Here is a 16,505-nt window from a genome sequence, read left to right on the forward strand (position 1 = left end):
TCGTATCTCCGTTTAGGAGAGTTTACCACGGCACCACTGTACATCAAGCTTTGTTAAATTAGAAGAGCTTTCTAACAAAAATAATAAAAGAAAAATACCGAAGGGGTGATGTTTTCAGATATAATTTTGAAAGCCAAGTGTGAGAATTCCTATTCATTATTCCTGGTTTTATAAAGGTTATTCTATCATAGCGTTTGATACGCATAAGAAAACAAAAATGGAATTGCTTTATTTGATGATTCAAGAATTGATACCTGTTTTCCGAATATGTGAAAACAACATGAATATCAACCGGGTGAATTTCGGATGCAATGAAATGTTCGAGTGTCTTAGCATATATCGTTTATCACAATTAGAAAAACATATGCAAATACTCCTTTGCTGTTGGGTACTGCTCTTCGATCTGTCGGTACTTGTAGGCGTATTTATTCCGTTCCTCCGTCATTTGCAGCTCATGGTAGAAAGTGGCCAAAAATATATAAACGTCCTTTACTTTGACGTAACATTCCAGCTTCTGGAAGTAGCTCAAAGCTTGATCCAGCATCGGCAAACACTTTCCAATTTTCGCAAGCTTGTTGACTGGTTCCTGCTCCACAGCGAGAATACATTTAACGAACAAAAATAGTACTCTTGCCTTATCGTATATTCCTCCGTTTGCGAGGATATTTTCTAGTCCATTTTTAACAGCCTTCAGCGCTTGATGGACAAGTTTCATGGTAAGTAAAATGTGCGAAAAGTGCATCTCGATGAGCGCTTTTTCATAATCCAGATAATTTTTACTGGCGATGGCGAGTGCTTCATTGAGAACATTAACAACTTCCATCCTGGTCATCTCCGGTGATATTGTTTGTAAATGAGCCTTCAGAAGAAGAGCTTTGACCCGAGTTAATGGTTCGATCGTTTCATCATCCAGCAACTGGCAAAGAAGTTGGTCTGCCGATTTGAGATTGAGACGCGCGAGAGCAAGTCGGGCTCGTTGCAATAACGACAGGTGTTTGTCTAATGTGTAGAGCTGGTAACAGGCACTACTGGCCTCCGTCCATTCTCTTCTGAATATTGCCTGCATCGAGCTGATGTAATGATCTGCGATCATCCATGATTTCGACAGCGGATATCGGGGGAAACGTTCTTTTGTGTGTTTTAACACCGTTAACGATAAGTTGAATTCACCCTGAATAGCTAACCATATAGTCAGCGAACATAACGCTTGACAAATTCCTTCGCCGTTGTATGTTTTGCCTAGAGATTTGAGGTCTGAATTCAACAAAAGCTGCGAACATAATGACGATACTTCGTTTTTGCCGTACATTGCCCACAGAGCAGCCCTCTCGGAGATAGCGTTCGCAATGAGGTCTATCATTGAGGTTTGACAGTTCAGAATGTCGCTTTTAAGCAGCACTTCGAACAACTTGGCAGGTGTGTACCCTGTGGATGCCGACGATTTCACCAACGCTTGAATCCCGAGCGAAATAGAGTGAACCAATGTGATCAGTTCTTTGTTGGCAATGTTTTTCTCTGTGAATTGGGGTTTACTGGCATCCAATATACAGAGCCAAGAATGAGCAAGCTGCAAACATATTTTGTCACTGTTCTCCTGGGCAAGCATAATGCACTCTTTGATACTGGCTAACGCTTCTCCATTGTGATTGAATAGTGCGTGCAATATAGCCAGATTCAACGCGGAATATTGATAATCTTTGTTATCCTGTGTGAGGGACATAGCATTGAGGGTGCTTCGATCAAAAGATCGATGAAGTGCGTCAACGGCGTTGAAAAAATCCCGAGATCTGACGCTGTTTAAATAACTCAGAAAATATGCCTGCGAATACAGTGGATGATCGTGAACAATTTCATTCAATCTTGTTTGCATATCCTTCGGGTTCAAGGCATCAACTTCGTTGTTTTGCAACAACGCACTTTGCTGGGCAACAAACAGTTCCGATTGCTTTGTGGACCATTTACATGTTGAGCTCTTATCTTTGTAAGCACCCTGGGCTTCGAGGCTCATCAGACTTTCGTTATTTGACGAAGCGCTGCTTGATATTAGCACAGTTCTCATACCTTTCTCATAATACGCCACCGAATTTCGATACAGTGCCATGAACTCGGGAAAATTCATCTTATCCAACGTGACGTACACGCGACGGAAATAGAGGCCCACAATCCCTATCTGATAACTGCTAGCATTCTCGGTTATTAGTTTATCGATAATGCTGTATAGATCGAAGAGGACCTAATAATGCAATTAGTTCGTTCAGAAATTGGAGGCCATGACAATCCACGTGTCTTACCTCAATGCCCACCGTTTTCAACATTTTCATCAGCCGCTCGAATTCATCCATATGGGTCTGGTGAATTCCGTACACCGGGGACGTTAGCAATCCATACAGATCTTTGAAAGCCATATCCGGATACTGTATCAACTTCAGCAGAAGCATACAAAATTTGCGCCGATCCCGCACCGTAAACTGTATTTGGGGGTTTTCATCCGCAGCTTTTTTAAGGGAAAGGTATTCCTGAATGAGAAACACAACGGCCAGTTTGTGCGGGGTGAGAACATCCATTTTCGTGGCGCTTTGATTCGGCAGCCAAAAACCGATAGTTTCGGGTTCCTTCTTTGCACTCATATTCAGTGGTTGATTATTATCTACGTTTGAGAAAAGTGTAATGTAGGAATTTGTGTATTTGATACACAATATTTTGTACAATACCTGTGAACGATTTTATTGATTACACACGAGCGCAACAAAAAATAACACCGTATCGCTCGGCGGATTATTTTGAACTTGGCTGAATGACGTCTCGGTCGTACTGTGTTGACGAGGGAATACCCACTGGCGTTGCATTATAAAACTCATTCCATAAATATGACCAATGTGAAAATTTTCATTTCCTTCGTGTGATGATAGGGGAGGTGCGGGTAGGACGGACAGGTGGTTAATTTTTAGTTACAGTATGAATTTCAAATGTCTGTTAATGAGAATCCCTTCTACATGTTATTCTATAATATTTAAATCGCCCTATGACAATGAATATTGATCAAAAGTGGAAAAGGAAAACAAAAACTGGAAACCATACATGATTCCGCTTGTGGATGTAATTTTTGCGGCCTCGATGTTAAGCATTTTGAGTGAGATAATTTCAAAATTTAATTCACTGATGGTCATATTGAGTTGGGGAAAAATGTTATCCATTATTTTCTCGGTAGCTGGTTTTAGTGATCAATATCCCGCGTAATGTCAAACATACAGTTTAGGAGCTCCTTGTAAAGGTGACATTTCACACTAAAAAAAATATTTATATGTTCCATTCAGTTGTGAGTTACAGTGTAGAATCTGTTCCAATGGCCTCCGGATATCGTTCCGTCGTATGGGTTCCGTGCTGTCGAAATACATCCGTTCTCTGCTAGCTCGTACGTTGAATCGCTGCCGTCACCGCGCACCACTGTCTTTCAATAGAAGAGCAAAGTTACTTCTTCATAGGTGAGCATGTTTTAACTCTTCCTTGAGAAGGTGTACAATGTTGCATTCATAAGGTATGGCGAATACACTACAACCCCCCTTAAGAATAAATCAAACATATCCGCGTCTAGCTTTATTTCTCAGTTTCAAATTTATGCGATCCTACGATGTTTCAATAAAGTACATAACCAGTATACTTCAAAGGCTGATTTCTAACCCGTTTTGCTAAAGTTGCTGGCTCAATCAAAGGTCTATAGTCATATCCAGATGTTGTGCTGTTTGAGTTCGCAGTATCTCCATTTCTTTCCTCGTTCGTTAGGATAGGATTTCCTTCGGGCGTACAATCGCTGTTATGTTTTCGGCTCGAACTTCTTCGGTCTTTTTATGATGTTGTTTACCGGTACGTTAAGATTGAATAATTATATCTGTTTCAGATCCCCGATGCACGATGTACTCCTCATTTGCAAAGTCAGTATCCAGTATATTTTGCTTTCGCATTCTTTTCAGCAACGCAACGTCTCATTTATCTAAATCACTTGGTTTCGCATGGCGTCTGAAGTTTGCTCCATATTTCCCCTTTCCCTAAACGCATGATGTAGTCATTCACATGCGTCATAGCTCCATCCATGCTCCATCAATACAACCTCGTTGACTTTTATTTTAGTAAACGGTTCCTGTGCCTCGACCACGCGGTTGACCTGTGATCCGACACGTGGGATACCTAGCTGCTTAGCAGTAGCATCCCAGCAACAAAACAACAAAAAAAACTAGACATTTTGCCCTTACTTCATGTTTTTTCACTGCAATGAATGTTACGAACGATCCGAGGATGCTCAAAAGGATTCTCTGTTCCATATGCTTTTAAGATTCGAGACGATCCTTTTGTAGAAGGAGATACTGTCACATTCTGGGACTTAAGTTTAGTTCAAGCGTCATCGATTATCAAATCAGCGTTCGCTCCTGAATCAACTAGCATTTCGAGCTTCACATCTTCGCTGACACATTCGATCACATTAGCCTCATTTCCAGAATAAAATGCGTAATACACTTTATCCTGTTCTCCGTTCCCGTGTCTGTTGCCTTCTGAGGTCTGCTTCTGTTACCACATGAATTTGTTTCTGTACTACTTCCTTTGAATTATCACGCTTGCCCTTGCCGCACATCTTCTCGAAGTGACCGTAGGTCATGCAATTCCCGTACTGCTTCTGGCGTGCAGGACATGTCATCGACGCAGAAACGTGACCTTTGTGTCCGCAGTTGTAGTAGGTCAATGCTGACCTAATGAACCATTTATTACTGCTCTTTAGGTCTGTTCTCGACTGTCCTATTTTTTTAAGCCTTCTCTAGTTGTTTCCATGAAACAATCTCCTCCACTTGTTGATCAACTCCTTCTTGCGATATCCCTAATGTTTAGATCTCCGTAAACGGCAAATCTCTCAGGAAGATTCTCCTGTAAACCTGTTTTGCATCCTTTGACTAATGCGTCCGTCAAGTGATTATCTGAGTATCTGAGCTACTACCGTTCCACGTTTTTTAAATCCTCATTCTGCTGCCTGTTGTTTCAAGCGAATCACATAATCAGCAAATCGTTCGTCAGGTTTCTGCCTCATTTGTCGCAACTTCCTACGCTCTAAGGTACTCAGATGCCTAGGTTCAAAAAAAGTCATCCAACCTTTCGACAGTAACCTTGTATCACCGATTCGGCGCCATCATTAGTACGTGGTTATAGTCATTGAGATTTCTGACTACCGCTTGAAACGTAGGTCCACTCAAGTGCAGGAGCTTAACTCGCATGACCTTCTGGTCTGAAATTCCATGCGCTGCACAGTAACACTCAAGGAACTCCTCCCACGCTTGCCATTCTTTGGTCAGTTTACTCGTCTCTATTTGATTACATCGAAATGGAGGAATTGCTCGCATTTCCTCCATCAGTAACAAATGCCATCCCCGTGAGAAAGTTCAATTTCTCAACCCAAACAAGGAGAATTCTGAAAATGCCCGCTTTTCCGGGAAGATCTAATTCATGATCGCCATCGCTGAATTTCTCGACCCCAACAGGGAGAATTCGGAAAACTCTCGCTTCTCTGGGAAAATCCAATTGATTTTCGCCGCCTCCGTGAAAAAGATAAACTTCTCGACCCAACAAGGAGAATTCTGAAAACTCTCGCTTTTCTGGAAAGATCCAACTGATCTTCGTCATCTCCGTGAAAAAATTTCTCGACCCCAACAAGGAGAATTCTGAAAACTCTCGCTTCTCTGGAAAAATCCAATTGATCTTCGCCACCTCCGTGAGAAAGCTTAACTTCTCGACCCAACAAGGAGAATTCTGAAAACTCTCGCTTTTCTGGAAAGATCCAATTGATCTTCGCCACTTCCGTGAGAAAGTTGAATTTCTCGACCCCAACAAGGAGAATTCAGAAAATTCTCGCTTCTCTGGGAAGGTCCAGTTGACCTTCGCCACCACCGTGAGAATGCTCAACATTCTCGACCCAACATAAAGAATTATGAAAATTCTCGCTTCATTATCTCAAATTCACTATCTTTGAAAATACGCGTTCTGCTATGAGAAAAAGAACATAAATATATATATATATATATATATATATATATATATATATATATATATATATATATATATATATATATATATATATATATAACTTCTAAACAAATGGCATAACCTGCCCATTACACAACTCTTTTCATCCAGTATAGCACTACACCCCTGGGACTAAAACAAATGACGTCATGGATGTTTTTTTTTTCTCTGACTCGGAATGCATTCACATTTCTGTCCGAAATGTGTACTTTCCGCGACCGGGTGTTCGTTCTCTGCTAGCTCGTACGTTGAATCGCTGCCGTCACCGCGCACCACTGTCTTTCACTAGAAGAGCAAAGTTACTTCTTCATAGGTGAGCATGTTTTAACTCTTCCTTGAGAAGGTGTAGAATGTTGCATTCATAAGGGTGCTCATACACTGTTTGACCGAAGCCAAATATTTGACTCTTTTTGACAGATAAAATTTGGTCAACGTGTACTGATCAAATATATTGTACACAAAACACGACAAACAAATATTCAATTATTGGATGCCTAAAATATTTTTTCAGTCTGTTCTTCGAACCTGTCGGTACATTGTTAGGTTACCTTGAATATTTCAGTTGATTTTTTTCCATGTTCGGTGTTTGATATTGTTTACTACTGTTGAAAATTGAAGAGTGGCAAACAAAATAGTGTTTGTACAAATATCAAATCAAACTTTATCTGTCAAAAAATATCAAATATTTGACCTCCGGGCAAACAGTGTACGGCCACCTTAAGGTATAGCGAATACACTACAGAGTGTTAACAATGGAGGTCAAAAAAGAGAAAATTCGGTACATTTTACAATTTTTCTTTTATAAATGCGAGAATTCAAGTCAGGACGCTGAAATTGTGAATGGTGTTTATGGTGTCGATACTGCAACAGTAAAATATGTGCAATTTAATTTAAATATGTGCAAATTAATTGGGTCGGAGTACGCACGAAATAACCTTAACCTAAGGCCGAGAACATAGCGAACGCGATGCGGTGGGATGCGATGCGTAGAAATTATCTGGAGCCCATCGCGTGCTATGACATACTGATCGCTTTGGATCACGCGTTTTCTAATGTTTAATTCCACTCTATTCCACATGTAAACAACCCAGCACAATGATGACAGCTATAATAGCATGCCAACAGTTGAATTGTGAGATTGTTTTTATCTGTGAACACATTATATGCATTATGTAAATTAGAATAAAGTCATAAAATTCATCGAACAAAACGGAAATAATAATTTAACAACTCTATCTTTATTTTCGTTCGATGAGTTCGATTGTGAAATATTTATGAAAATCGTCTGGCAACCATCACTTGCGTTCACTCGCGGCAAAACACTCCACACACAGCTTCGCCGCATTGAAATCGCGTTCGCATCGCGTTCACTATGTCAAGGCAGGTTTAGAGCTTCCGTGAACGTGAACGTGAAAAGGTGGTGAAAATGTACGATTTTTTCACGGTGAGCAAAATTGCGAACAAACATTTCAGAAAATCGTGGTGAATCGAATGTTGTTGTTCACGTTCAAGGTCACATGAATGTTCGCTAATTCGGATAAAATATGCAATTGTTCACGAATCAACCGGAAGCAACGAAGTTTTTCAACCCGTGCAGAGATCCGATTGAATGAAATTGCATAAATATCGAAATTTTCATTGAAAACTTGCGAGTTGCTAATCATATCCTTTTACAGTTCACGGCGAAATAATTCTCAGAATGCCTTGGGACATTCGAACGTGAACATGAGCGGGGAAATATTTTGACGTCTGTATTCACCACTGTTTTCACGTTCACGTTCACCGAAGTCGGTGAACTATGGTGAGTTCACCAACATCTCGATCCCACGGTGGAAATTCAGAATCGTTGTGAAATATTGAATTGATCCACTTTTATCAATATGAATTGTGTTTAAACATGTTTTTCAACTGAAAAATGTTTCTTCCTATCGTTTCAAGATGTTTTCCTCGCGTTTTATACATGGACTGATGAATTATTAACAAAAAAGTGTTTGTTCACGTTCACGTTCACGGGGACTCTAAACCTGCCTTCAGGTAAGGGCGGTTTGCATTTGATTTCCGCATTCATAACCGAAAGAGCTTTGCCGCAAATGAGCCCGCGCCGCATTTACTATGTCCTCGGCCTAAGTTTGCCGACAATACGTATCAGATTCTTATGACTGTCTGACGTTTTGTTCACAAACTACAGTTGTTCAAATGGTCGAAATTTCATGACAATTTGTCGGCTTGTCCACAAGTTTAAATTACAAGTTGTTTTTAATTACGATACTTTTGTTGATTTACGTAGCAGGAGATACTAAAATTTCATTACATTAAATTACGCCTGTCTTATGCATCCCAGCTCACCGGTTAAGAGTCATTATACATAAAGAAGGGAACCATAAAATCCCAACGACGTCGGCTGGTATTGAACCAGTTAGAATCTAATTTTGTCATGCAGACCACACAACCACCAATGTCGCTTTTTCTCGTCTATTTTTTTCTTCAAACATTCTCTTCTCGAACACACATGTAGCGATGAAATTCAACAACTAGTTTTTCTTCTATCGGGTTGTCCGAAAAGTTCGTGCCGCCACTGAGGCCAAATCGAAACTTTTTTTTAATAAATTCATTTAATTTTAAAGTCTCAGTTAAATCGAGACGTTAAATAAGAATAATTTTCAGTATACAACACCTGAATTCACTAGATATCTAAAACCATCGTTGATGAGCATCTGGTGGAATATGGTTACGTAAATCGCTACGATGCATGGTTTCTTCACAGTTTGACAAAAAAATTGTAAATCGTTTTTCCATAATTGATTCGCTTAACCCGCAACGACAACCCGTTTTGGGGCAAAAGTCGATTCCATAGATTAAAATACCACCAAGCCTAATTATATATTATATCTCAAATGTGTAAGCAAAGTAAACAAACCATTAACATCCTTTTAATTCTTCATTCTTATAGGGTGCTGTTTTGGCATCGGCTTCAGTGGATGGCACCGTGATTTTGTGGAATCTGGCCACTGGAGAAGAAACAAACGTGCTAGTGCAAGAATCGATTGAATCGATTCGTGCGTGTATATTCAGTCCAAACGGAGAGTGGATCGTTAGCTCTGATGACAGTGGATCCATATGCGTCTGGGGACAGAACAAGAGTCTTAAAAGGTAATAAATGAATATGTGACAACTGTATTAGAATAGATTGATACGAATGTGCTGAGCGCTTCAGTACATCATATCAGTAATACGCATTCAATTCCATCGACATAATCGTCATTCGAGTTGGCACATCTTTCTCAATTTATTTCACCATCAACAATGAATTTTGAGTACGCAGGACTCAATAAAATGGTTGGGAACCTTTGATCCATCCACAATCTAAAGCCTATTTCAGTTATAATTTACGTCGCATAAAATAGAATTTTTCTCAGCATAGAAATAATGTATAAAACGAAGGATGTCATTCTGTTGATTTATTCGTGAACGTTAAGAGAAAAATACACGAAAATTATTTTTCAACTGTACGGATATTTGCTATTTCGTTCCACCACTTTCCATTTGGTTTTTTGATGGTTCTGCCACATTTCTTCCCAATACCTCTCAATGGAACGAAAATCCGGGCAATTTGATGGATTGATAGTTTTGAAATCGATCTTGTTCTCCTTATACCATTTGACGATATCCCGGCTGTAATGGCAGCTTGCCAAGTTGGACCAGAACTACCTCGGACCTTTGTGTGATCGAATGAATGACAAAATTCTGTTCTGAACACACTCTTCCTTGTAAACTATTCCATTCATTATTGCCCCAGTGATGAAAACCTTTGTCTTCTCTCCACAACTACAGATCCCTTGCCAAATCATTCACTTACGGGCAAATTTATCTGCGTAAACAAATTTGAACCTACCCGCAACACTCCCTTTGAGCTTGGCTTTTTACCAGCTCAAGGTTGGTTTAGAGTTTCCGTGAACGTGAACATGAACAGGTGGTGAAATAGTACGATCATTTCACGGTGAACTACAAAACGAACAAATAACTCAGAAAATCGTGGTGAATAGAATGTTCTTGTTCACGTTCACGTTCACATTAATAGTTCGCCAGTAAACGTGAAGTAAATAAACATCGAGCTTCAATAAACTAATGCGGATAAAATATACAGTTGTTCACGAAGCAACCCGAAGCAACGAAGCTTTTCGATCCGTGCAGGGATCCGATTGAATGAAATTGCATCCATATGTAATTTTACAGTTCACGGTGAAATAATTTTCAGAATGCCTTGGGACATTCGAACGTGAACATGAACCGGGATATTTTTTGACGTCTATATTCACCACTGTTTTCACGTTCACGTTCACCGTAGTCGGTGCACTATGGTCAGTTCACCAACATCTCCATTCCACGGAGGAAATTCAGAATCGTTGTGGAATATTGAACTAGTTCACTTTTATTAATAAGAATTTGTTGTTTTGACATAGGACTATGTCTTTGATTTCTATATTGCTTGAGACATGAACAGTGAATATAGTGAAAAAAGTTAACAATTTGACGATTTAATTGGGTATGTTTTCTTTCGATTGCACTATCCACTCGCTTCCTCCCCGACGCAACGAACAATCTTTTTGCCTAAATTCTGGTGTTAATTCATAATGTGAGTTTATTATTTTAGGGATTAATTTTATATTATATTGTATGTTGTCCAATCAATTTGTGCTCAATTCGTGTTTTTATCGTGTAGGTCTCACTACTAACAATTTGTGTAATTGTGGTCCAGGATGTCATAATATCGAGTATGTTGTCTGGTTATGTAAAAATGCAATAAATGAATTTAAATGGCTGCTGATTTAGAAGATCGAAAGGGTATACCCACGTAAATCAGATTACGATAGAAGAGAAAAAAATACAGATTTTGAACAATGAAAAACTCAATTTAATTGCAATTACTACACACAATCACAGTCCTATGTCAAGATCTCGTCCGTGCCCCTAGGCTCAGACCCATCAACTTTTCAAACATGGTTTTTAACTAGAAAACGTTTCTTCCTATCGTTTCAAAATGTTTTCCTCGCGTTTTATATATGGACTGATGAATTATTAACAAAATAGTATTTGTTCACGTTCACGGGGACTCTAAACCTGCTTTCAAATGGAAAAGTGGTAGAAATACGATTACCAGTGGCACTGTGCAGAAATTGATAGGTGGTATCAAAGAAAAGTTCGAGAATTCATCCAATTTTGATGAATTTTCCCTTGAAGTTAATTGAAAAACCTACAAACTGACATCCTTCCCTTTTTGTGCGATATTCCTATGCTGAGAAATGCCCTACTTTATGCGACCAAATTATAACTGAAACAGGCTCAAACATCCCTCGTATTGCACGAGATTACGCAATGGTGTAAGGTCATCGAGATGGAATCGATTCATATTTGAATACCCTATTAACACATTTTTGGAGCATATAAACAATAGTCACGGTTTACTTTTCTTTACATACGTCTCCCGTCTAGGCATATGAGAATTCATGACGAAGCAATTCACACCATCGCTTTCTCGAGCGACTCGAGTATTCTACTGACTGCATGTACTCTCGGCAATATTCGATTTTTCGCAGTTGGAGATGATTTTGAAGGTGAGTCTATTGTCGCTTGAATTACAGTTAATGACACAGAAAACTTTAGACAGCTTTAAGGTGTTCCAAATTATTAAATTATGTGCGGTTTTTCACTACCATCGTGCATATTTTGTAAATGAATCTAGCAGAGTGCGATGAATGCTAAAGAACAATTTATATTCTTGATTATTCTGTTAATAAATGTCGTGGTCTTTTTTTGTAAAAATATATTACAGAATATATTTTTAAATACATACAGTGATACAAACTTTTGTTCGTACCCCCACCATGCAGATCTCTTTTCCCTTCTTTTGAAAGTCTAAAATAGACTTTCGGAACATTCTATTTAGATAATGTCATAATGTCTTATGAGAGTGAAAAGGTTTGCTATCCGTTTTCAGAATAATGGTTTTTATTTCTCTAAAAATGGTGAATGTATGAAAATTGACTCAAACTCATATTCGTACGGTGGTTGAAATTTCAATTTGATTTCGCTGCCATTTCTACCCTTTCCGCCGTTATCTACGAGTATTTAGGTGTATTCGGAAAAAATATTCATCCATTAATTCATTAAGTAGTTTTTAAATTTGTTATTTTAAAAAATCTGATGGTTTCTAACTTTCCTACCCAAATTTCTCACGTAGCTTTTTTGCTGGGATTAATGTCGGTAGATTGTGGGGAGTATCAATAACTTTTGAGCAATTGTAATGTAACCATGTGCGAACTTTATGTACGCTGTGCTTTGGGTCATTGTCTTGGTTAAAATTGAATCCTCGATTCAATCCCATATTGTTGACACTTTGATCCATATTTTCCTTCAGGATGTTCAAGTAAACATTCTAATGATACCATCGATGGAAATCAAAGTGCCAATACATGCACCCCATACCATCCCTCTCCACCACCATGTGTATTTTTTTTTTTATTAAATTCGTTTATTTTTACAGGCTCAGTTACATAAGTTTAAAGGAGCCGAATTCTTAATTATATTTTTATTACTATACATAAACATTTTCTAAATCTAAGGTAAGTAAGGTAGAAAACCGATTACTCGCGGTCTACTCGAGTTTAGTAGGGTGACATATTTGTTCAGGAAAAGGATGGGATATGAGGAAATTGTTACAATAATGATAATCTCACACACTCAATTCTTAAATCTATTCGTATATCTATTGTGTATTTACATTTCAACTTATTCTACTGTTTGTAGCAAGGGGACCAATTGCACGCAAAGGATATAAGGATATAAGGATAATCACACACGAACATCGATAGCTTTAAGGAAAATATATATTTGGGACATGTAATCAAGGTCTAACCGAGCCAACACATCTCTTACCGGCACATTGGGCTGTCTTCCTCTAGCACTGAGGGAGTTTTCTAAATTCGATCTGGCGACAAGATACAACTCGCACGACCAAACAACGTGCTCGATGTCGTGGTAACCGTGGCCACAAACACAAAGATTGCTGTCGGCAAGATTAATACGAAAGAGTAGCGCGTCTAACGAACAGTGGTTGGACATGAGTCGGGAGAAGGTGCGAATAAAGTCTCGACTCAAGTCCAGACTTTTGAACCATGGTTTGAAGCTAACCTTAGGGATAATTGAGTGGAACCACCGGCCCAATTCATCTTCGTTCCATTTGCGTTGCCAATTAGCGATGGTATTTTTACGGACTAAAGAATAAAATTCATTGAAGGCGATTTGACGCTGATAAATATCGCCTTCAATCGCACCTACCTTTGCTAATGAGTCAGCCCTCTCATTACCCGGAATTGAGCAATGAGAAGGGACCCAGACAAAGGTAATGACATAACAGCGTCTGGTTAAAGCACTCAAAACTTCTCGTATTCTCTCAAGGAAATACGGCGAGTGCTTTTCCGGCCTCACTGAACGGATAGCTTCGACAGAGCTAAGACTATCCGTTACAATGTAATAGTGTTCAACAGGTCGTGAGGCGACGCTGTCCAGCGCCCAGTGTATTGCTGCCAATTCAGCAATATACACTGAGCAAGGATACTGAAGACTGTGTGAGGTGCTAAAAAATACGTTGAACACTCCAAATCCTGTGGACTCATTCATAGAGGACCCATCAGTAAAGTACATATTATCGCAATTGATATGCCCATACTTTGCATTAAAAATCGTAGGAACGATCCCCGATAGAAGATAATCTGGAATTCCATGGATTTTCTCCTTCATGAACAGATCAAAATGTACAGAGGAATTGATGTAGTCAGGAAAACAAACACGGTTGGGAATATACGAAGAAGGAACAACCTGCATGGAGATGAATTCATGATATGAACTCATGAATCCAGAGTGAAAATTTAGCTCGATCAAAATTTCCGATCACCAATGGGTTCATAACCTTACACCGGATGAGGAACCGAAGAGATAATAAATTGAAGCAATCTTTTAGTGGGAGTACGCCTGCCAAAACCTCGAGACTCATGGTATGCGTTGAGGGCATACATCCCAACGCAATACGGAGACAATTTAATGAGGTGTGTTTTGGCAGCTGATTGAAAACAGAAACTGCCATACTCCATCACTGAGAGAATAGTTGTTCGATACAACATTATAAGATCTTCGGGATGGGCTCCCCACCATGTGCCGGTAATTGTAAGGAGAAAGTTTATTCTTTGTTGGCATTTTTTACTCAGATACCTAATATGGGCCCCCCAAGTACATTAGGAGTCGAACCAGACCCCAAGATACTTGAATGACATAGCATGAGTGATCGGTTTACCCAAAAGTTGAAGCTTTGGTTTTGCTGGTCTATGCTTCCTAGAAAAAACCACCATCTCTGTTTTCTCCGTGGAGAATTCGATCCCTAGCCCAATGGCCCAGGTTGAAAAATTGTTCAAAGTATCTTGTAAGGGTTCTTGCAGGTCGGATTCGTTTGATCCTACGACAGACACCACTCCATCATCTGCAAGTTGTCTTAGGCTGCAATTTTGTGTAAGACAATTGTCAATGTCGCTTACATAGAAGTTGTACAAAAGGGGGCCTAAACATGAGCCCTGGGGGAGTCCATTGTAGGAGACCCGGCTTACTGTCGAATCTCCATGAGAAAAGTTCAAATGTTTCTCACAAAGCAAGTTATATAACATATTATTCAATAGAGGCGGCAGTCCCCGAGAGTGTAATTTGTCTGACAAAACCTCTATTGAAACAGAATCAAAGGCCCCCTTTATGTCCAAGAATACTGAAGCCATTTGTTTTTTTTCGGCGTAAGCCATTTGAATTTCTGAAGAAAGCAACGCAAGACAATCATTCGTCCCCTTGCCCCTGCGGAACCCATATTGTGTATCTGAGAGTAGGCCATTCGTTTCAACCCATCGATCAAAGCGAAACAAGATCATTTTCTCCAACAATTTCCGTATACAAGACAGCATTGCTATTGGGCGGTACGAATTGAAGTCGGACGCGGGTTTTCCGGGTTTTTGAATAGCTATAACTCGTACTTGTCTCCAATCATCTGGAACAATATTATTGTTTCAGCGGATTACCCGGATTGTCCGACGCGAAGGCTTTCTTAACGGCACTAATGGCCTCTGGGCCTAAAAACGTGAATGCCACTTGATTATACGAACAATTTTTCCTTTCGCTGGTGCAATTGAACCGGATTGTTCAATTGCATACACGTGATTATGGGAACTACCGCCCAAAACGAACTGTGATCCGTCTCGCTCTCCTTTTCACTAAGGACGGGCTGAGAAACCTGGGCACAAGTTTCACTAAGTTCGGAACTATAAAACAACCGGCGGACTTCGACCTCAATGGACTAGAGGAATTTATCGAATTGAAAAACGGAAGATGGATTTTATTTACCGTCTGTATTCTTCGGAATTCTGACTTAGACTATATTTATAACTCTCGGCCATATGCATTCTACATGGCTGAGTTTTAGATCGTTTTCATTTTGGTAACGTAACGTAGGTAACAGATAGCATTAGCTATTCAAGAAATTCACTTTAGACAAATTCAATTTCAAGAGAAATTCATTTCCATTTTAGAACAATATACTAATCATTCCGGCCACCTTAAAATAGTCACGTATTTTAATTACTATACGGACACTGCTGCGTACGAATCGATGAACTGACTGCGGTCCAAGATATTGGGTGATTGATGGGCTGCTCATTGCGAGTTCGGTTACCATCATAGGGACCGGCTGGATTGGTGGCTGGTAAGAAACAAACTAATTTAATAAACAATAAATCATTTTGTTACCTCATTCTCAACGTCGTTCACGTTTGATGGCATTGGAAGAAGTGAAAGTTTGACGACAGGACGGACAACATTGTCTGCAGATGCCGTCTTCAAGGTGACGACTCTAACGATACCATCATGAGCGGGATGAATCTTCGTTATGCGACCCAACATCCACTGGGCTGGGGGAAGGTTGTCGTCCTTAATGATGACTAGTCGGCCCACTCGGATGTCAACGGGAGGTTTGATGCCTTTTGATGAACGGGCTTGCAGCTGCTGTAAATACTCGGTGCTCCAGCGCTTCCAAATTGCCTGGAGTCGTTTTTGCATCAGCTGCCAACGGTTGAGCTTGTTGTCTGGTAATTGCTTGTAGTCGGCTTCTGGAATCGATTGCAGGTTCGAACCGACCAGGAAATGACCCGGTGTAAGAGCCTCTAGATCCGTTGGGTCATTGGACATCTCAGTTATGGGCCGTGAGTTGAGGCACATTTCGACCTGGGCGAGCAGGGTCAGCATTTCTTCGTGGGTGACGGTTGTATTACCCACTTCCTTCAGAAGATGACTCTTCGCCGATTTCACCGCCGCCTCCCACAGACCACCAAAGTGAGGTGCGCGCGGTGGAATGAATTTCC

General features: G+C 39.9%; 2 protein-coding genes across 2 annotated transcripts in view; one reads left to right on the plus strand and one right to left on the minus strand.

Moving 5' to 3' along the window:
* LOC129765332 (WD repeat, SAM and U-box domain-containing protein 1-like) overlaps positions 1 to 16,505 on the plus strand; it is a 63,867-nt gene that overhangs the window by 20,718 nt on the left and 26,644 nt on the right. The window contains exons 3-4 of the mRNA XM_055765508.1: positions 9,011 to 9,210; positions 11,551 to 11,672. Of these exons, the coding sequence (XP_055621483.1) occupies positions 9,011 to 9,210; positions 11,551 to 11,672 (322 nt within the window). The remainder of the gene's footprint in view (positions 1 to 9,010; positions 9,211 to 11,550; positions 11,673 to 16,505) is intronic.
* Positions 328 to 2,824, minus strand: LOC129765331 (anaphase-promoting complex subunit 5). Its single transcript, XM_055765507.1, has 3 exons — positions 2,712 to 2,824; positions 2,292 to 2,647; positions 328 to 2,233 (listed from the first exon to the last, which is right to left on the minus strand). The coding sequence occupies exons 2-3, from the start codon at positions 2,625 to 2,627 to the stop codon at positions 353 to 355; spliced, it is 2,217 nt and encodes a 738-aa protein (XP_055621482.1). The 5' UTR covers positions 2,628 to 2,647; positions 2,712 to 2,824; the 3' UTR covers positions 328 to 352.

The sequence above is a fragment of the Toxorhynchites rutilus genome, chromosome 2 (genome assembly GCF_029784135.1).
Source record: "Toxorhynchites rutilus septentrionalis strain SRP chromosome 2, ASM2978413v1, whole genome shotgun sequence".
NCBI lineage: Eukaryota > Metazoa > Arthropoda > Insecta > Diptera > Culicidae > Toxorhynchites > Toxorhynchites rutilus.